This window comes from Pseudonaja textilis, chromosome 2 (assembly GCF_049901715.1).
Source record: "Pseudonaja textilis isolate UNSWEBS1 chromosome 2, rPseTex1.2, whole genome shotgun sequence".
Taxonomy (NCBI): Eukaryota; Metazoa; Chordata; class Lepidosauria; order Squamata; family Elapidae; genus Pseudonaja; species Pseudonaja textilis.
In genome coordinates, this window is record NC_141991.1 from 84,352,710 (window position 1) to 84,375,005 (window position 22,296).

Consider the following 22,296-nt stretch of genomic DNA (forward strand, 5'->3'; position numbering starts at 1 on the left):
CTTTTGTGTTCTTTCTCCAAGTGCGAAATACTAGTCCCATTGTCTTTTCCATCCAGGCTGATCATGATTATCACTCTGAAAGTTGTGATGGGGATGACTTGTACAACAGAGAAAATTCCTTTCAATAAGTATACAAATCTTAACATCCCTTTATCAGTGCTTTAAAAATAGATGTTTTTTTCCCGAGCCGCCTTCTAACACTGAGATGAGAAAATACTTGGTATTTACAGTTGAGGATTATCAGATATAATAAAAGATTAATAATTGTATATATTTTTACATTTTGTAAAAAATGAATAAATTTTTGCTTTCAATAAATTATTTTTATTATCACTGTGTACCTTATATATCTCCTTGACTTGCATAATTACAGCCAGTTTTTGCTGAAAGTAGAAATAATGTTGACACGTTAAAGTTATGCGGATGCTATGCAAATTATTTGTAATAGAAATAATTTTCTTAATCTGCAGGTGTGGCTAACTACTATGTTAAAGGATGATGTATGGGTTGAATCTGAAATGAGAAAAATGGATATGACAAATAGGTAAGAGAAATTATAATTGTTTCACTTAATGGAATGCTGGCCAGGTTTACATTTGTGATGAAGGACTAAGACCAGGATAATTTACTTTCATTCAATAGATTACTTTGGGCTTCTCAGCTTTATCTACGTCATAGGCTTGTTGTTCTTGGAACAACATTTAATAAAGGAATATTTTAAGGACCTCAAACTCCTGGAGCTGGATATAAAAGCTGGATATCTTATAAAGGAATTCTCTGTTATTAATTTCTGATAATAATTCTACAAAAAAAATCTGTTCTAACCATTTATGCCAAAGCAGATTCATCTATTCAACAATTGTATAATTTAGTGCACTAAGATAAAAAAAGATTCTAAAAATGCTTTGAATTTAGTTGAACTAATTTTAATTTATTGCAAGGCTACATTTACAGAATCTTGCAAATCTGAAGGCACAGATTTCCTACTGCCACTTTCAACTGCTTGATCCATAAGCTTCCCTAGTCCATAAAAAGGTTTTCATAGTCACTTGAGTTATAGTAACTGATTTATAGGTTTGCCGTATTGAGTTTTGGGCTATCTCCAAGATGCCTTGTCATTTCTAAATCATATGCAGAGTTATGTCAAAAGGTTTTCCTTCCAAAAAGGAACAGCTGAGCATACTGGTCAGAAGATTTTGCTTCTGCCTATTTACCATTTATACTTTTCCTTTTTTCCAAATCTACTCTTTCTTCCAAAACCTTTCATTTAAGTCAAGATATATTATTGCTTAGTATTTTTCCTAGTTCCTCAATAGTATTGAAAACATCAGTATTTCTTTAAATGTCTGTTGTATTCACATGCTTTAGCTGAACTGTACAACATTATATTATTTTAATCCTGGTTTCTCAAATGCTTTCCAAGACTTTCTAAAGGATCTGGTCTTTTCATCTAGAACTGTTCTCTTTTGTTCAACACTCAATCTGCAAGAGAGATTGCAGCATTCCTGCTTTCTCCAGGATACAGTATTGTCATTTAGATTTTACCAAATGGTTACCTGAATTTTACTCTTCTTGCAGTATTGCTGAATCATTATTCCCATAGAGATGAAACTTGAGAAAGGATTATTCTCTGTTTGGTTACTTTAAAAAAATCAGGTCTTATCCAGCTAAGAAGACCTAGAAAACCTAGAACTACGCCGCCTTCGGTCTGATTTAAGCATGGTATATAAAATCATACATTGCAATGTCCTACCTGTCAATGAATAATTCAGCTTCAACCATAACAACACAAAAGCAAACAATAGATACAAACTCAAGGTTAATCACACCAAACTTGATTGCAGGAAATACGACTTCAGCAATAGAATGGTCAATGTCTGGAATACTCTACCTGACTCTGGTTTCTTCCCCAAACCCCCAAAATTTTAACCTTAGACTTTCTACTATGGACCCTTACCCCTTTCCTAAGAGGTCTGTAGGGGCGTGCATAAGTGCACCAACGTGCCTACTGTCCCTGTCTTATTGTTTCTTTCATTTTTCTTATATGTATCAGTGTATTCATAACTATGTTTTTGTTTTCTTAAGTTTTCGCAGGTACTTACATGTATGGTATTCAGCTTTGTTCGGGTATTTTCCCATGTCATTATAGTTGTGCTTTTAAAGTTGTAGCAATGTTTAGGCAGAATCTCATCTGCCAATTCAGGCTTCTGAATTGTGTTCGTCTGTGAGTCAGACTTTCACAGCCGTTTCAGTCTTAAATTTGGAGCTAGCCTACTGCTGTGCCAGAATGGTTTTTTTCTTCATCCTGATTGGTTGGGAGTCTTGATCTGTGTTTATTGGTCTTGGAGTTTGCAGTGTTCTGCTTGATTGGTGATTCTAATATCTTCTGTCTGTTTTGTGGCTTTTTTTGTCTTGATTGGCTGGCAACATTGTGTTCCTGTATTGGAGGCTTTTAGTGCAGCTTGGCTCCGAGTAAATGGATGGCTATAATTTATTAGGAAGCTAGGTTTCATCTGGGTGCCTGGTTGGGGTGTGTTAGAGCTGGAGGAATCAGGGGGGCTCTGTTTGTGCCTAGGTGTTTGCCTGGCTTGTGGTGTGGAGATTTTTTTGTTTGTGAGTGCAAGCTTCCAAATAATTGACAGTCTGGTGGAATCATCTCTTCTATTCATTTTTCGTCTGTGAGTCAGACTTTCACAGATTCCATAGATGTGGGAAAATACCCGAACAAAGCTGAATACCATACAACTATATTTTTACTTATACTTATTATCTTGCAAGCAATTGACAAACCAAATAAAATAAATAAATAAATAAATAAAAAGAATCATGTTCTCAGTTGTGCGTATAAATCATGGAGAGTATAATGAAGAACGAGTCATTTAACTGTTATTACAGGTCTTCAAGTTGCTATCTGTAAATTTCTACAAATTTACAGCCTTTTTAGTCTTCTTAGACTCAAATAAAAACAGATGACTTCCTTCAGATCTTCTCTATTAATGTCAGCTGTTCATTCGAGATTGAGGGGGTGAACGATAAGATATCAACTCACTCCTGTAGCTTTAGTGAAGTTTTTTATTCATCTTCCACAACAGGTAACAGCGATCAAATTATGTTTAAAGTCAGCTCTGGATTGCAACGAAACCCAGAGCTGTATTTATACATGTTATACTTTGGATAATAATATAATTACTAGAACCACCTTCCGTCTGGCTTCACTGCCTAACATCCAGCATCCTTAAATTAAAGAAACATGGTAACTGCACCTTTCCCCTGCTCTTTGTTTTTAGCAACTTGGTTAATGGCAGTGCAGTGTGGGCAAATTTCGGTATAAATTGTCGATAAAAGTTTGCAAAGCCCAGAAAACTTTGTACCTGTCTTCTTGTTTGTGGGATTTTCCATTCCATTACAGTTTTTACCTTCATGGGATCCATCTCCAATCCTGCATTAGAGATTCAATATCCCAGGTAGTCTAGTTTCATACAATGGAACTCACACTTAGATAATTTGATATATAATTTGGCATTCAATAATTTAGTTAATACACTCTTCACCAATTGGATGTGTTCTTCCATAGATTTTGTGTAAATAAGTATATCATCCAAATATATTAGCACCCCATGGTATAAATGTTCCTGTAGTACACCATTAATAACTTGCATGAACACCGCGGGGGCCCCTTGTAATCCAAAAGGCATTACTCAGAATTGATAGCTTCCGAGGGGACAATTGAATGTTGTTTTCCATTCATCCTCAGGTTTTACTCTCACTCGATAATATGCCTCACGCAAGTCTAATTTAGTAAAGAAATGTCCATTTGATAGGGTAGCCAACAACTCACTGATTAATGGTAATGGGTACAGGTTATTGACGCAGACCGCGTTAAGTCCTCTAAAATCAACACAAAATGTAGGCCACCATCTTTTTTTTCTCGGAATAGTACAGGGGCAGCTATTTGCGATCGTCCGGCTTTAATAAATCCCCGAGCTAAATTCTTGTCCAGAAAGTTCCACATTTCTGTCGTTTCTTTCGGTGTCATTGCATACATTTGGGGTTTTGGCAATTTTGCTCCTGGAATCAGTTCGATAGCACAATCGGTTGGGTGATGTGGTGAAAGAATATCACACTTTTTCTAACTAAATACTTCCGCCAAATCCTGATAAACTAATGGAAAAGAGAAACTACTATGTTCACCTAGTAAACTAATGGGCTTCACCCTTAAACTCTGCTGTTGTACGTCTGGTTCTTGTTGTGGCGGTTCTGGTCCTATAGTAAGTCTCAGCCATCTAAAACCACTTTCCCACCAAATAGTGGGTTTCCAACGATCCAACCATACTAAACTTAAAATAACTGCCTCTCACATTTCTGATACCACAATGAATCTTAATCGTTCCCAATGGGTTCCAATTTCTAATCGAATAGGAACTGTCATCATCAGAGCCGGCACTCCCCCTAACAATGACCCATCAACCTGCTCAAACTTCATGGGGGTAGGAAGGGGTTCTAATGGTACATGCAGTTCATCTACCACACGTTGACTAATCAGACATCTGGTACATCCAGTATCTATCAATGCTCCATATTGGCCTCTAATCCCTACATTATCTAATACTATGGGTATTATAAATGGTCTAACTGGAGAGCTTACCATGGTGTCTTCTTGGTGTCGTCACCGCTATCATACAGTCCCGACACAACTCTCAGTTGCCACAGTTCACTGTATTGCTTCATCTCTCGTGTGGCCAGAGCTGCGGATGGTTCTTGTTGTGTGACACCCTGTGATTTTTTCACGACTACTAACTCCCCTGCCACTATATCCAATTTGTGAAGCATTTCCAGAAGGACTCCTCGCTGTTTTCTTCATACGTCCTGTATCTATCATAGGGTATTCAAATGCCCTATGTCTTAATATGTTACAACAAAAACACCTTAGGTTTAAACGACCCAAATTATTGTTGGTCACAATTCCTTGTACACCCCTTCCTATTCCCACATTAGTTCCAACCGGACCAGTCCTTCTTGGACCTTCGGATTTCTCTCTAAACTCCTTTAACCCTACATCTAGTTCAACAACAGTTTTATACCAGTCTGTTATTCGTTGGGGCACACCCCTGTAGAGACAAGCCTGTCATAATCCTCTATCTAAACCAGCCCTGAATTCCCTAATCAATAGATGTAGATGTTCTGGCCAAGTTCTCAGTTTCCCAGCCAATCGTCTGAACTCCCTGACGTATTCAATAGCTGGTCTTCCATTCTGTTTTAATGTCATTATTGCTTCCTCAGTCTGTTGTACTCTAGACTTATCCTCGGCTCCAGTCCATTCTTTATTGGAGTCTTGACAATTAATTTTAGGAAGGGAAAGAGTTTTATGGGAGTTGTATCTAATCAAATGTTACACATGCAATAGGTCTTCCACTAAACAGCTCTGTAGTTCTAGAACAGGGGTCCCCAACCCCTGGGCATGGACTGACTCCGGTCCATGACAGACCAGAAACTGGTCTGTGCAAACAAGTGAAGCCCCACCTGCGGGATGCAGGGAGTACATGAAACCGCCTCCCTTCTAGTCCATGGAAAAACCTGTCTCCATTGAACAATCCCTGGCACCCAAAAGCCTGGATGCTTCTGTTTTAGAAGATTACAAATGGAGTTGTGCATAAGTATAGTTTTCTATGTATGTGAATTCACAGATGATTGGTTGAAGATCTGTAGTTACAAGTAAGCAATTTTTTTTAATAAAAAATCCTTGTACCATTTTAAGAAATATGTCAATATTTCTTGATTTAAATACGTGATAGATTTTAGGCTCTTTCCACTGTCTTATTTAATAAATAATATAAATTGACTCAATTAAAATTAATTATGCTAATTTTCCACAGGAAATTGGTTTTGTGATTTTACTGTATTAATTGGTTTGTTAGATATAAGAGAATTCACACATTACAAATCATGTCTCTGATTTGTATTTGGTCAAAAAGATTCTTGGTGGTTTTTCAGAAAATTAATTATTTTTGTCCTTTCAACCCATACACCCACCCTTACCAGCAATGAACATTTTAAAAACTTTTAAAATATTTTCACAAACTTTAAAATAAATTAATAGGTTCTTCTAATATTTACATTGTTTTGACTTTTTTAAAAGGTTTAGGAATCAGCTATATGTACACATTACAGTGTACAGGTGTACAGTGTACTTGTGCAACACGTATGATCCAGGTGTGTTTGATTTCAGATGCTATGATCCCCCAATACCCCTGGCTGTCATTCATAGATTGGTTAGGAATGGCAAGAAGCTTTCCACAATCTCATGTCCTCAGTCAGCCTCTCCCTGCACTCCCTTATTTGTTAAATTCTGTTTTGTGTTATACTTAAGACAAAAATCAGCAAAATGAAATCATTCAGCAATATGTGAATTTCATAAAGTCTTTATTTTAATTTCAAAAGCCTACCTAAGGAACCAAGAATCCTACTTTTCCTGACGGCCTTATTGGTAGGAAAAGAGGAGGAGTAAGCACAGAATTCTTATACAAGACAGCTAGCTGATCACTTTCCAAAAGTGATAGCAAATAGGAATAGGATTTCATGCTGATCAATCTCCTTTTTGATTTTCATACATACACTTATAAGAGTAATGTACTGATCAAGATGAAACTTGGACTCATGTTGTGGTCTCCATGGAAAGCCTGTGTATGATTTTGAGTTAGGCACACCCTCAGTTGAAAAAGTTTTGATGAGGAAATATTTGATATTTAATGTTTAATTCAATATAAAACATTTTGAAATATTTGTGTTTTTGAAACAATGTAATTGATATAACTTTTCTGCTGATTATTTATCGGATAGATGGTATTGCACTAAATACATTGTTCAAAAAAAATAAAGGGAACACTTAAACAACACAATGTAATCCAAGTCAATCACACTTCTGTGAAATCAAACTGTCCGCTTAGGTAGCAACACTGATTGACAATCAATTTCACATGCTGTTGTGCAAATGGAATAGATAACAGGTGGAAAGCATAGGCAGTTAGCAAGACATCCCCAATAAAGGATTGGTTCTGCAGGTGGTGACCACAGACCACTTCTCAGTTCCTATGCTTTCTGGCTGATGGTTTGGTCACTTTTGAATGCTGGCGGTGCTTTCACTCTAGTGGTAGCATGAGACAGAGTCTACAACCCACACAAGTGGCTCAGGTAGTGCAGGTCATCCAGGATGGCACATCAGTGTGAGCTGTGGCAAGAAGGTTTGCTGTGTCTATCAGCGTAGTGTCCAGAGCATGAAGGTGCTACCAGGAGACAGGCCAGTACATCAGGAGACATGGAGGAGGCCATAGGAGGGCAACAACCCAGCATCAGGACCGCTACCTCTGCCTTTGTGCAAGGAGGGACAGGAGGAGCACTGCCAGAGCCCTGCAAAAGGACCTCTAGTGGGCCACAAATGTGTATGTGGCTGCTCAAAAGGTCAGAAACAGACTCTATGAGGGTGGCATGAGGGCCCGACGTCCACAGGTGGGGGTTGTGCTTTCAGACCAACACCGTGCAGGACGTTTGGCATTTGCCAGAGAACACCAAGATTGGCAAATTCGCCACTGGCACCCTGTCTCTTCACAGATGAAAGCAGGTTCACACTGAGCACATGTGACAGATGTGACAGGGTCTGGAGACACCATGGAGAACATTCTGCTGCCTGCAACTTCCTCCAGCATGACCGGTTTGGCAGTGGGTCAGTAATGGTGTGGGGTGGCATTTCTTTAGGGGGCCGCACAGCCCTCCATGTGCTCTCCAGAGGTAGACTGCCTGCCATTAGCTACCGAGATGAGATCCTCAGACCCCTTGTGAGACCATATGCTGGTACGGTTGGCCCTGGGTTCCTCCTAATGCATGACAACACTAGACCTCATGTGGCTGGAGTGTGTCAGCAGTTTCTGTAAGACGAAGGCATTGATGCTATGGACTGGCCTGCCCGTTCCCCAGACTTGAATCCAATTGGGCATATCTGGGGCATCATGTCTTGCTCCATCCACCCTCTATGTTGTACCACAGACTGTCCAGGAGTTGAGGGATGCTTTAGTCCAGGTGTGGGAGGAGATCCCTCAGGAGACCATCCGCCACCTCATCAGGAGCATGCCCAGGCATTGTAGTGAGATCATTCGGGCATGTGGAGGCCACGCACACTACTGAGCCTCATTTTGACTTGTTTTAAGGACATTACATCAAAGTTTGGATCAGCCTGTAGTGTTTTTTTCCACTTTAATTTTGAGTGTAACTAAATTTGATTTCCATTGATAATTTTTGTGTGATTTTGTTGTCAGCACATTCAACTATGTAATGAACAAAGTATTTAATAAGAATATTTCATTCATTCAGATCTAGGATGTCTTATTTTTGTGTTCCCTTTATTTTTTTGAGCAATGTATATAAACTTTAAAATCACTAAAATCACCTTTTGTATGAAATTTAAAATCAATATGTTGTCAAATTTCAACCTAAAAGTGAAACTTAAAAAACTAGAAATTCTATTACTGTATTTTGTTCTGCAAACATGCTTCAGTTCTACTTAATTTGTTTTTTTTAAAATATGTATTATTTCATTTTTAGCCTACTGCTGTTTAAACATTACTCATCTTTGTTTATCTTGTACTTCTAAATTGTAGTAAAGATTCCTTTAAACAAGCTCATTTGAAGTGCACCTTAATGCTACAGAAAGGTACTTTTGAATATGCTAGTTGTTCATCCGTGGCCACCTGGGTTTGTAAAAGAAGCATAGGTAGGTAAGACTAAGTCAGTTCAATTTTCAATTGTAAGTTGATTTCTTGCTAGAATTAAATTTTGGGAGGATTTGGGATATAAACTGACCAGATCAAGAAAACTTAGACTAATGTGCAGATGAAAACTGATCCATTAGCATTTATAGTTTTCAAATGTCTGGCACAATTCTTAATTTAAAATTGAAACAAAAACAGATTTCAAATGTGTATTTTGAGAGAAAAATATATTTAAATTTTAATCTGAAAACTATACTTATTTTATTTTTTCCTTAATATTGAAGATTTGTTAAAATTCTTTAAAATGGAAAAGGCAAAATATTTCAAAGCAACAGTAAAGATTGAAGAGAAGAGTAGCCTTTAAGCATTCTGATAAAGCTTTTAGCTCTCCCTTTAGTCCTACTTCTCAACTCACTTATGGGATCTTTTTGAAAGCTCTGAACATTGAGGTGCTGTTCCTTCCTCAGTGCATTCTATACTTATTCTCATCTGCAGCCATCATCTCAGAAGTGCTGCAGAACGCTAGTAGTAGACCCACACGCTGCACAACCAGTGACAGCATTGTGTGTATTTTAGTCTATTCTCCACTACTGTGGTATTTTTATCCTGCTCCATGTCCAGTAGGATAGTAGCAGCACAATGACCCCTACTCCTAGTTGTGTTCCTTACTGAATGTTCATCTTCCCGCACCTATAGATTGGATTTGCCTAGATTGCCTAGCCTATCATGAACGACATGGGAAGAATGTCTTTCCAGTTAGCATTAAATCTATTGCTTATTCAATTGTCTCAATGTGTAGACAACAATATGAATAATTCTGGAAGTGACTTGCCACATTACAGTACACAGGAGTACTTTGAATAAGCTTCCTCAAAGTACTTCTTTCCATTTTATATGTGTTGCTCAGTGTAAAATGTGTATTGGCTACTGCACTACCAGCATTAGATTGTTTGGAGAGGGACAATTCAGGAAAGCCTTCTCTGCTCTAACCTCTGCTTAATGGAACACTCCTTCCTTGGAGATTAAAATGGCCCCAACCCTGTTGGCTTTTTGTAAGGCTTTAAAAACTTGCTATGTACCTGGCCCTGAGATTCGGAGTGTATTACAAGCCCTTTACTCTTAACTGATTAATCATCATAGCTGCTGTTTCTATTTATTTATTGTATGGATGTTTTTACTGCTTTAATGTTTTTTTAATTGTTCTAAAATTGTAAGTAGCCCAGAGTTACTAGTTGGGCATCTATAGAAATTGAATAAATAAATAAATAAATGCAATTTTATATTGATGGTTCATATATTTACAAAGTAATATATATTTTCATAGAAACACTATGAAAGAAAGAAACATTATTCTAAAAAAAAAGCAAAGAAATAAATTGAATTGTGTGTTTTTTTAAAAAAATATTTTAGATACCAACATGTTTTGGGAATACTCTAAAAAAATACTTATGTTTCCATTGAGAAAAAAAACCTATGAAAATATGGAATATGCAAAGTCAGCCTGCCTTTTAGAAAAAGAATGCACTGGAATTAGTTATTGGAAAAAGAAGTACCGACCAATCAGTGGTAAAGAACTGATTTCAACTCAGTCAAACCAGGATACTGCATACATAAAAACTGGTAAATGTTCAGTTAATGTGATATATATTATGGTATATATTGTGGTATGATCAAGAAATATGATCTAATCAGACCCATTCTCAGTGTCTCTTTAAGAGGGACAAAATATAGCTCCAATATATAGAAATTGAGAGAAGATGTCATACTCAAAAGAGACTGAAATCTTCAAAATGGGTGATCAAATTCTGCCATCTGTCTATAATGTCCTGAAAAAAAGTGTATTAAAGAAGCAAGAACATAGGAGCAGTGATTAAACATCTCCACATCCACAACAAAGCAATTGATCTCAAACTCAGCAGCAATTAGAGTCTGCAACTGCCATGATGGTTGAAGGTTGAAAATACTTGGCCATTTTAGAATTTTTATCGTCTTCTGGTAGAGATGTTCTCATTCTGAATATAGATTTTATAATTGAAATTATAGTTTGAAAAAATATTGTAATTACTGTTTCGGTAATTAATCATGAAGGAAGTCTTAAATGTTGCCTTGAGCCTTGTTATTCTTAGTGGGTTATAAATAATAGACATGACTTTGCCATCTGGCTTGGATATTTGGTAGTAGTGGTGTGTACTGTTAGTGAGATTGATTATACTCTCTTGCAGAATATTTTTTAGGATTTTAAAAGTTGGTTATTTTTATATTGACTTTTGGAACTCTATAAGCTGCCCAATATGTGGGATTGAGATACAAATTGCACAAACAAACAAACAAACAAATTAATAAATAAATAAATAACAGAAACAAGATTCAAAAGACTAAAAGGTTAAGACCTTGATGAGGAAGTTTGATGGAGGTTGTACAAAAATGTATGTTTAAGCTTTTTAAAAAGTAAAAGGCACGGTTATTGGTGGAAATTAGATGTGGTCACACACATATGATCTAACGATGTCAGTGGATCTTAGTATAATCTAACAGCATTGCCACTGCTAAAATGCTAATACGGTCTTATATAGTATTAACAGGTGTGTTATGTCTTGATCACAAAAAGCAGTATTTCCCTTTTATTCTGCTTTAAGCCACCTTAGTAGTAAAGTAAAATTTTGGGCATAATAGTTTAATATAATGTTAGAAATAATGATTTATTCGCTATTGGTTAAGATGGTTAAGGGCTGAATATGTTTATATTAGAAAAAAAAACAATCATGTATCCCTTAGAGGTCATATTCTCCAGGATTAGAATTAATGGTTCAAAATAGTTAAACTGTTTTGTAAAATAGCAAACTATTTGTGAATGTAACAGAATTACAGGAGTTGTATGTATTTAAAGGAAATTCCATATAGATCCAGTTTTGGCTCATTATATTTTAATTTATTTCTCCACTTACAGTAAGTACAACCAGTATAATGTATGCCCTAATAAAGCATGATATTTGATTAGATATCAAGATAGATAGAACATATGAAATTAAGCATGTTATTTCACATGTAGATGAGAACATATAGTGACATTTTAAAGTAGTTATATATAAAAAGTAATATATGACCTGGAGCCATTGGGCGCAGTGGTTAGAATGCAGTACTAAAGGCTACTTCTGCTGACTGCCTGCTGCCAGCAGTTCTGCAGTTTGATTTTTACCAGCTCAAGGTTGATTCAGCCTTTCACCCTTCTGAGGTCGGTAAAATGGCTCAGATTTTTTGGGCCAAGATGCTGACTCTGTAAACCACTTAAAGAGGGATGTAAAGCACTGTGAAGCAGTATATAAGTCTAAGTGCTGTTGCTATTGCTATTAACTATATATGATTAAACAAGCATAAAATATATTGTGCAAAATATGTTACAATATTATTATGAAATGAGGGTGGAGTTTTGTTATTATAAGGTGTCTATTTTTGGAGTTTTAGGAACTTTAATAACGGGTTTGGCAAAACAATTGACAGAATTATTTGAATTTACATCAAACTTTATAAAAAAAAGCAGCTTTTCTTGGAGCCACATATATCCTGGCAGCATTTGATCAATTCTAAGCTTTGGAATAAAGCGTGAATTGTCCTTAAATTACAAGTATTTGTAGCAGGAGCAGAATGAATTAGTATTTCTAATCTTAATTAGATCAAAAATTAGTAGAGCAGTCACCTTTTAAAAAACAAAGTCTGTAGAGATCTAGACCTCTATTAATATTAGTTTTGTTTTTGTATATGTTTTCAGCCTGCAGTGAAGGACATTATGGATCCTATTGCCAGAAAATATGTCCAGAATGCCCAGAAGATAGACCATGCAACAGATTAACAGGAGAATGTGCTGAAGAATTGACATGTGCAGAAAAAAAGCATATGCATCTTTGTAAATTTAGTGAGTATTACTATTTGGGTAAATGGTTTCTTTTATATATTCTGATTTTGTAATCTGTATATAATTATAATTTCCTATCATCAGCCTTCATTTAATACTGTGTTTCTCACATAATAAGGCCAGGCCTTTTTTTTTTTTTGACCCCCCCAAAAAACGGCTAGGCCGTCTTTTTGGGGGTGACTTAATTTCCCCCCTTGCATCCTCGGGTGGGTGGCCAGCGATAGCTTGGATGTTTGGGAGACCTTCCGCCACCGTTGCTTTCCCTTCTCCCTTGCTGCCGTGGTGTTAGAGCAACGCCGCGGCATTTGGCTCAGCCACGTGCAGCTAGTCAGGGCTCCTCCCTGCAACCAGAGCCCTGAGGAGACACTTGGCTTCAGGCGCTCCCGTCGCCACATTCCCTTTGCCTTCGAACCTAAAGCGAACTATTTTAAAAACGACACCCTACTACAACAAAGCCTCCCCTGCCCATGTCGGGTTGGGCTGCCCTCTCGGGCAGGGGAGGCTTTGTTGTAGTAGGGTGTCATTTTTAAAATAATTCGCTTTACCTTCAAAAGCAAAGGGAAGGCGGCAACAGGAATGCCTGAAGCCAAGTGTCTCCTCAGGGCTCCGGTTGCAGGGAGGAGCCCTGACTGGCCGCACGTGGCTGCGCCAAATGCCACAGCGTTGCTCTAACGCCGCGGCAGCAAGGGAGAAGGGAAAGCAACTGTGGTGGAAGGTCTCCCGATATGAAGTGCCCCACCAACGCAGGTAGCACCATATCCGGGCATGCAACAAAAGTACTTCCTAATGGCAAGCCCCTCCCGCCATTTCCCCCCGATTTCGCATGTTTAATATGGGCCTTAATTTGGGGGGAGGGGCTTAATTTGATTTTATGCCAAGAAGACATGGTGGGGCTTCCTATTGATGGAGGCCGTATTGTTGGAGAAACACGGTAGTAAATTGTTCCATTGGTATTTCACCACTTGAGTTTGCCTAGACTACCTATATTTTTTTAAGTGAATGGTGCTTGTGGTTTATCTTTCTCTCCAAAATAATGTGGTTTCCTTATTGGTTTCTGACTTAGTTGTACTATTGCTTACCAAATTTTATTGCCATATGAGTTGCTTCTTCTACTTCATTTTGAATACCAGGAGAATTATGAGAAGACTTCTTTCTTCCTGAGCAAGCTACCTAGGTTATAGGAGCAGACATGGTTAGTACAGGCTTTGAGTACAACATTTCTCTAACAATAGTGAGGGCCTGTGGCCTATTCCAATTATTGAGTCACAGGACAGCTACAGCCTCTGTTATTTATCTTGCCTTTCTTCAGCTGCATCTTTTAGAGGCAAGGTTTCTAAGCACATCTTGTACCAAATGATTCCTTCAGTGCATCCTTATATCATGGTTTACTCCCCTGATCCTCTTGTTGCTGGAACTGTTTTTAACTTCTGAACTGCCCTATTCTTCTTTCTGCCCATCAAGTGCTGATGAACATTTAGGCTTCAGTGCCTTGCATCTCACTGCTTGCAGGATTTTATCCCTCCTTTCCTCATGGCCAAAGTAAAAGGGACTTGACTTTACTTCTCAGAAACCATCCATGAGAACTATTTATGCTATTAGATAAAATTATTTCCAGATTGAATCCCCTGCAGTGTCAGGTTACTTGTGTACCTTTCACACTCCCAAGTGCCAAATTGTGGCACTATCATCCTTAACATTATATGTAACAGCCACCTTTCCCACTGCTCTTTAGTGAATGTCACCTTTTTAAAAAAAAGATCAGTGATGAAATACTTTATGAAAGGTTTGGTTCATCTTTATCTGCTGCTATTCCTGCTGATATTGTTGATAGTGTGCTCTCAGGTTCAGCTTATGGTCACTTACTCACACACCAGCCTGGAAAATTGCCACACTCAATCCCAAATCAACTGAACACTGAGATACAAATGGGTCTTTAAAATACACAGAGACCCAGTGAATTTCAAATAACAGAAAACTTTTACTGATATATTTTTGCTCTTTTACACACAACACACACACACACACACACACACTTACCCAGTGTCCACTACTAGGCTGCCAGACACTAGCCAGAGGGACAGAAACCACCACGTCTGAGGATTGGGCTGGCTTTAGGACTTCTTTTTATCCCCCAGAGTTGGTGGGGAGGGGTTTTCCATGCAGACCCAACTCCTTTGTTGGTGACACTTGGGGAGGGGCTTGCCATGTGCTCAGACCCAACTTTTGCTTCCTTAATGACTTGGTTCCTTTCCCTGAGGGAGATTTTTCTGGCTTTTCTTCACCCAGCTTACATGCCTTTGCCACTTTCAGGTACAGTGGTTTTGGTCTAGTCTCACACATTCCTTCCCCTGGCATCGAATTAAACAGGAGGTGCCACAAAACAGGGCTCACTCATCATCTGCTTAGAGCATTAAAGGTTTTTATATGTATTCTTGTCAATAGGTTTACTGCAGGGGTGGGATTCTACCAGTTCGCACCTATCTGCTAGAACCAGATAACCTGCTGCTTATGCACCTTTTTCTTCCACACTTTCCCCTTCCACATAACTTTCTATTAATGTGCTTTGATACAGCACTTTGGAAACAGCCAACTTCTTTTGCAATTACCTTTTGAGGCTTTCCCTCCTTATGGAGGGTGTCAATGATGGTTTTCTGCACAACTGTCAGGTCAGCAGTCTTTCCCATGATTGTGATTCCTACTGAACCAGACTGAGAGACCATTTAAAGTCTCAGAAACCCTTTGCAGGTGTTATGGCTTAATTAGCTGATTAGAGTGGGACACTTTGAGCCTAGAATGTCGAACCTTTTCAGAATATTCTAATTTTCTAAGATTGTGGATTTGGGGTCATCATGAGCTGCAGGGGTGGGATTCTACCAGTTCGCATCTATCTGCTAGAACCAGTTGTTAACATTCTAAGCAGTTCAGAGAACCGGTTGTTAGAAGAAATTACTGGCCTAATCCTGTAAGGAAGGCAGGAAGGAAACATTCTGATGTTGCTTACAGATTCTGCCTCTCCATTAACCCTTATTACATTCTTGGCAGGACTGGACTTCCAGTCTCAGGAACTTCTCTGGAATTTTTTTCCCCTCCTTTGCTGGTACTTTGCTTGTGTGGAATGACCATTCAAAGTTACAATGGCACTGAAAAAAGTGACTTATGACCATTTTTCACACTTATGACTGTTGCAGCATCCCCACAGTCATAGAGGCCAGGTGAGGAGATGCATGCCTCAATGTGAGTGATATTGAGTTGGCCACACCCAGCTAATAACATGACCACCAAGCCATGCCCACCAACTTAGCCATGCCCACAGAACCGGTTGTTAAAATTTTTGAATCCCACCCCTGGTTTACTGTCTAGTTGGTATGGAGGTACAATATTTTAGGAAAACAAATCTACATTTAAAGACTGAGGAGATGAATATAAAAGCAAATAATACAAACAGAAAAATTTGGACATTTTTTTTCCCCCAGGATCCCAAAGCAGGTAACCAAGATGTGAGCCAGGACCAGTTCCATCCCTCTGGATCTTGGGAGATATGAGATGCTAGAGTCTTAAGCTTGGCTAGTTTTGCTTCAGTATAGGTTAAAACAGCAAAGATCGTTAAAGACTGCATTGATGTAGAAATGGTCACTTTCAGGAATGTTGTGATGGGAAGCTACTGCTTCTTTTGTTTGACCTCTTTGAACATAGCTGTATATGGCTTTAAGCATTGTTTTGCAAGATATTAAGCCAGGCTTTGACATGTGTGACAAATTATTACATTGCTGCAAACTAGCAGTAAACTCAATCTCATGCCATCTTAAAAATCTTGGGGCTTTCTATATTCTTTCAGAATAACACCATCTCATTAGCATTGAAAACCTGATACATATTCCTTCTCCTCAATACTTTTTGAGTTTTGTAGTTAGGCTTAGCCTCATCATCAGCTAAAGCACACTCATAAATTTTATATTACAGACAGAATAATGCCTCTTGAATTTCTGGAACCAGCCTTTGCTAGCAATGAAAGTGCTTTCTGCTGAGCTGCTGGACCGGGTGGAGGGGGTTTGCTTAATTTTGTTGCAAAAAAGACAGCCTTAGCAGAAATCATACCAATATTCATACATTTTTATGGTCTTTGATCAAAATGAGCAACTCATTCTCTGTTCTGACCAAGGCTTCCTGAGACAGTAACAGTCATCCCTTTTGTCTTAACTGTTCTTGCCTTCTGGCAGCTCTGTGAAAGCGCTCACTGGGAAACACCCCCCCCACCCCCCGTTCCTCTGCCTTGCTGATGTCAGGTTCTGGAGGCTTCGGCGTCGGCACATAACTCTCAGATGGTCCTGGCCCCATCCCTGTGTTGGACGCAGATCCCTCGTCCGAGCCCTCTCCAGACTCCAGGACTGGCCCATGTTCCTCCCCACTATCCGACTCTGCTGCCAGCTCTACAGGCCTCCAGCAGACCACAACATGAGCCCTTCACAAGATTTTTTTGGAATCTGCACTTTCTCATTCAAAGTCCTATGTTTCTTTTGACCCTTTTAAGATTTTGTCCATCATTGGCTGAACTTCATTTAGAATCCATAGGTATTCACATAAGCACAGTAGTATTTTAAGAACAAGTAGCCTAACACAGGCATGCGATCCTACTCAGTGATGCTCAGTCTCGCCGATATATTGAAGACACCTATGTCTCACCTCACTTAGTGAGGAACAACCAAATCTTTTAGCATTATTCTTAGTGTGCTAAGTTTTGCTACTGGCACTGTGGAAAAAAAAGAATATGTGAACAAAGCTCCACAAATATGGAGATTCAAATATAATCCATAAGTGTGAACACTTCAGAGTAAAAAACAAAATCCAGTTACAGGTAAGTAACTTGTTCTTATACATAAGGGCAGTGTGGCCTGCTATATTTCTGTGTCAACAGTCAGCAGTATCGGAAAAAGAGAGAATATCATATTGTTTTTTCCTAGTGATTTAATTTTGCAATACCAAATCACCAACATATTTTAGAAAACATGGCTTTGTTTTATATCTTGTCCAATATTGTTTGCAACCAGGATCCCCCACTTTCATTTTAAGAAGTTATTTTCATCTCCAAAAACCGTTGTGACCATGGCAAGTGACAAGGATATCATGGAAGTAAATGGGGTAGATGTTTTCATCCTTTTCATGATGGTGGTGGTCCTGTTTTTTGGATTTCACTTGTTTTATAAAGAAAAAGAAAATGTTCTGTGAAAAATCAGAATTTATCCCACAAAGTTTCAGTTGCATACTCGGGGAATGGACTTGGAAGAATGCAATACATTCTGGGGAACAGGATACCCACTCTTAAATTAAATTCAGACAAATAAGTTGGTTTAGTATTATACAGTATCATATTTTAATCAAGAAATTGTACTGAAAAATGTAACAGATACAAATCATACATAGTACCTTCCTTTCACGGATACTTTAATTATATGTTAATGCTTTATTTTAAACAAAGAGTCTATGAATGTTGATCAGGTATACATGTTTGTTATTTTTTAAGAACTGAAAAGCAAGTTTTGCTACCATTCCTGGATATACTTCAATAAATACTGTTACTATATTCCTACATTTGGGGTGATCAATAAATATGATGCAGAATACATGTGCAGCCAGTTCAGAGAAGCTGAACTCATAACTTTGGTTACCATTGAAGAAAAGGTAAATGATTTAGGCATATGTCACAAAGATTTAAAAAAAACACAGAATAATGATTATCCTGTTTTTAACATTTGTTTTTAATACTTTTAAAACTTATTTCTAATGCTTTGCTGTATAAAATATAAGTAAAATATATTGTTTTGATGAATGGGAATACCTCATGAGTTTTATGTATTTTATGATGCTTTTATATTGTTCTTTTGTTTTAAAATTATTTGAAATTCTTTTTGCTGTTTTACTATTTATTTTAACTGTTTGTCTCCCAGAGTCATATGGGTGACTATATAAATTTGAATAATAAATTAGGCAGAAAATAATTTGAAATAATTAAATAACATTTGTTTCCACAATCTTTATTAAATGAAGAAAATAATGAAAAACATAAGAGTGCTGTACAGTGCACCCATTCATACTTATTTGGGAAACATTCTGTTTTTATACATCTGTTTATATTTTGATTTCACACTGCTTCTGCATTAGTTGGAATTAACTTTTAAACTGTCACACACACATCCTTCCCCTTTAAGTTATCAAGCTCCATCATCATCAGATATATTGCAAATAATTGTAAGGACCCTTAGGGAAGGGAAAGTTTACTTTCTTTACATGAGTTAATGTCCATCTGTTTATTTCTTTTTTCCTTGGTTTGCTTTAGTGAATTGACATGCAAACACTTGAATTGCAACTGGTGTTGCTTTCTTTTGCTTTTAGCAGATTTTGGGAAAGGTTCTTCTATATTTTTAGTAATAATTGAGGAATACCAATTAAGTATAATCGGGGAAATGTCTAACTTTCGAATACAGATCTGGAATTTCTGAAGCTACCTAGTGGAAATACTTTGGAGGAAAATAAATGAAGTGTTGTGCAAGTAGTTTTTCCCCTTTCAGTTCATTTTCAAAACAAAATCTTCTCAAAGACGCTTTATGAAAGAGAAATTATGGCACTTTATACCTCTTGCATATTACTACATGGTTTAATTCTTGATTAACCGTGATAATATGGTGCATGTCCAACCATTTTTAGCTCAAACGTGCTCATGCTACACAGTGCAAGCTAGTATCTCTACATTGCAAGACCAACATACACTTGCCACATCCCACCAACTAGTGACATACTGCAATGTACTAATATATTGAGAGTATTTGAGTGGCTAATTAAGCAATTGCATTTAATATATTTCATATGAGTAATGCTGGTCATGCTATATAATGAGCTCTTGGCCCAGAAATAGTTATTCAGTACCATTTTAACTAATTGGAAAGTATCCATTTATGCTATAAACAGTTATTGGCTGAAAAATGTCTGTGGCTGAAATTTATCTAGTATGACTTGCTGGACTGCTGGAGGCTTTTAGACATCATGACTTTTCCTGTTGACTGTTCATCAACTGCAGAATTGGCTTGCTGAAATAATTTCTGAAAAAGTTTGGCTTCATGCAGTTAGCCCAGCTTTCTTCCCAAAAGGAATGCTGCCAACAATGGAAAAAAAGATAACAGAAAGGTAAATCTAACCAATTTTCTTCATATGGGCATTGTGTTTTATTTAATTGTTCTCATGTATAGAAATTAGGGTATGTTAATTATACTCTTAAGATTCTCTTAAATAAGAAAAGGCCACATCCAGGCCAATCCGGCTTGCTAAGGTTAAATCAGGTCCCCAATCCAGTCCTAATAGTCTGCAGTGACTGGGAGGAGCATTACTGATAAACTTACTGATAATACATAGCTCTACGACACAAGTTGACATGCTTCTGTAGTGACTTTGGGTACATGTTTTATAGGAGGACTTACATAAAACTTTGTAAAATAGGACAATAGATAGCTAGGTTTTTGTTCCCAGTCTGACTGGAATTATCTCCTCTGTATCCTCCCCACTCTTCCCTCTAACCTTTAGAACACCACGATCCAAGGTATCAAAAGGCAGCTGAGAAATTAAGCATGACCAAGACAAAGCAGTCATGTTCTCCTATCTGGGTCATACCACAGATAATTCACAAAAGCAATCACAGCGAATGCTCAGGCTGGATTTAATGTGAAAAAGGTCAATGATCTATTTCTTACAGAGTTCTCCACAACTGCATACCAAGCATCTTAACCTTCCCTCAAAAGGGAGTTGGTTTATGCTTGACTAAAAATAGTTAGGCTCTCCCTATCATTCTACTTCCTATAAAAAAGAACTTTGTTGCTTCCATCATGTACACAAAAGGTTCAGAAGTCCAGGCTCTTCATCTTAATATGAAACTTCCTTAATAAAACCCCAAACAAAAGGATCTATGATAAGTCCCCTCAAATGGTTGGTTTATTTTTGGGTTTTATTAAGGAAGTTCCATATTAAGATGAAGAGACTGGACATCTAAGCTTGATTGTTTTCTTGCAGACCAGAGGTGGTATTCAGCGGTTCTGATCAGTTCTGGAGAACCAGTAGCAGAAATTTTGAGCAGTTTGGAGAACCAGCAAATACCACCTCTGACTGAAGTATTCTTCTCCTGCCATGCCCACCAAGTAAAAACCAGCAGTAAAAAAAAAAAGAATCTCACCACCTGCAGATGTTTCATTACCCAAACTAGATAACACCAGCAATGCTAGTAAGGAGTGGGGTTTGTTGTCAGTTTATATTCTACTGGCGTGTCTTGTTAATGTTGGTGGGGGGTGGCCTCAGAGGTTCTTTGGCTGGGCTATTTACTGTTTGCTTGTTTGGCAGTTCTTTGATTGGGGTATTGTTTACTTCTTGTTTGTTGGTCGAATGCTAATCTTGAAGTTAATTTATGCTTATCTGGATACTGATTGCTGATGGGGAGGTGTTTTGGTCTTTTTTGTTTGTTAGATCAAACCTCATAGGACTAAAGGGAGAGAGATATTTGAAAAATCTTCCATTGCTAAATGTTAAATGATAGTATTATGATTTACTATGCAGAGTTAGTTTTACATGTAAAATCATGTAAGACTGAGAAAAACTCATTTTGTCATTTTGTGTTTTTAGGGTTCTAATGGACAGTGAAGAACTCTGCCTTCAGATTCTGCCTAGAGAAGGTCATTTGGTGACAGTTCCCTGTTCCTATAATGCTTCATGGATCTGCAAAGCCCCTTTAGGTGAATTAATTCCTTATTTCTAATTGCATATTTTTTAAATCTTCATTAATACATTCAAGTTTCTCGAACAACATCAACAAAAAGTAGCAATAACTGGAAAATTTTCTCAGGGGAGATAAGTGAGGAGAAGAGTTTCTCAAAGATCTCTGTTGGGACCATGCTTAACTTGTCCATACATGCTGGCCAAGTGTGCAGAAGATATTATTCAGGGAGGTAAAAGCAAATGGGATTGCAAAGAGCTCCAGAACCATCTCTTTCAGTTAGCTAAATGGTCAAACAAATGGCAAATGCATTTTTTTAAGTAAATGATGCAAATTGGAGCAAAAATCCCTAAATTCACATATACATTCACTGGGGTTCAGCCTATATGTAACTAAGCAGGAAAATTGCCTTTTTCACGTATAATACAATGAAAGTGTTAAATCAGTGTTTGGAATATCTGAAAATGGCAATTTTCATACTCAAAATCATTAGGAGGTGACAATATTGTATACAAATTTATAAAATTCTACAGTATGTCTATATCTGGAGCAATATGTATAATTCTAGGTGTTGCATTTGAAAAATATTATATATCTAAATGCAGTATTATTAGATGGAATTAATCAAAATAATTCAGGGAATTCAGTACACTTTTCTGATGAGAGAAGTCTAGAATACTGAAGGTATTTAGTCTAGGAAGAAGGCATTTGAGAGAGATAAAAAGTCTATAAAATCCTGCATGGAATGGAGAAAATGTATAAGGGATAATTTTTCTCCCTCTCAAAACACTTTGGATCATCAGTCATCTGATATAACTGATGATAACAGACATTTAGAAAATATAAAATAAAGTAATTTTTTCACACAGTTCACCTTACTC

The 22,296-nt window shown here is 37.5% G+C and overlaps 1 protein-coding gene across 1 annotated transcript in view; it reads left to right on the forward strand.

Moving 5' to 3' along the window:
- The window catches only part of LOC113433547 (uncharacterized), a 115,149-nt gene that overhangs the window by 92,219 nt on the left and 634 nt on the right, over positions 1 to 22,296 (forward strand). Inside the window, 8 exon segments of the mRNA XM_087923167.1 lie at positions 471 to 562; positions 7,613 to 7,649; positions 8,698 to 8,761; positions 10,170 to 10,379; positions 12,526 to 12,669; positions 18,188 to 18,345; positions 19,739 to 19,845; positions 21,325 to 21,434. Of these exon segments, the coding sequence (XP_087779293.1) occupies positions 471 to 562; positions 7,613 to 7,649; positions 8,698 to 8,761; positions 10,170 to 10,379; positions 12,526 to 12,669; positions 18,188 to 18,345; positions 19,739 to 19,845; positions 21,325 to 21,434 (922 nt within the window).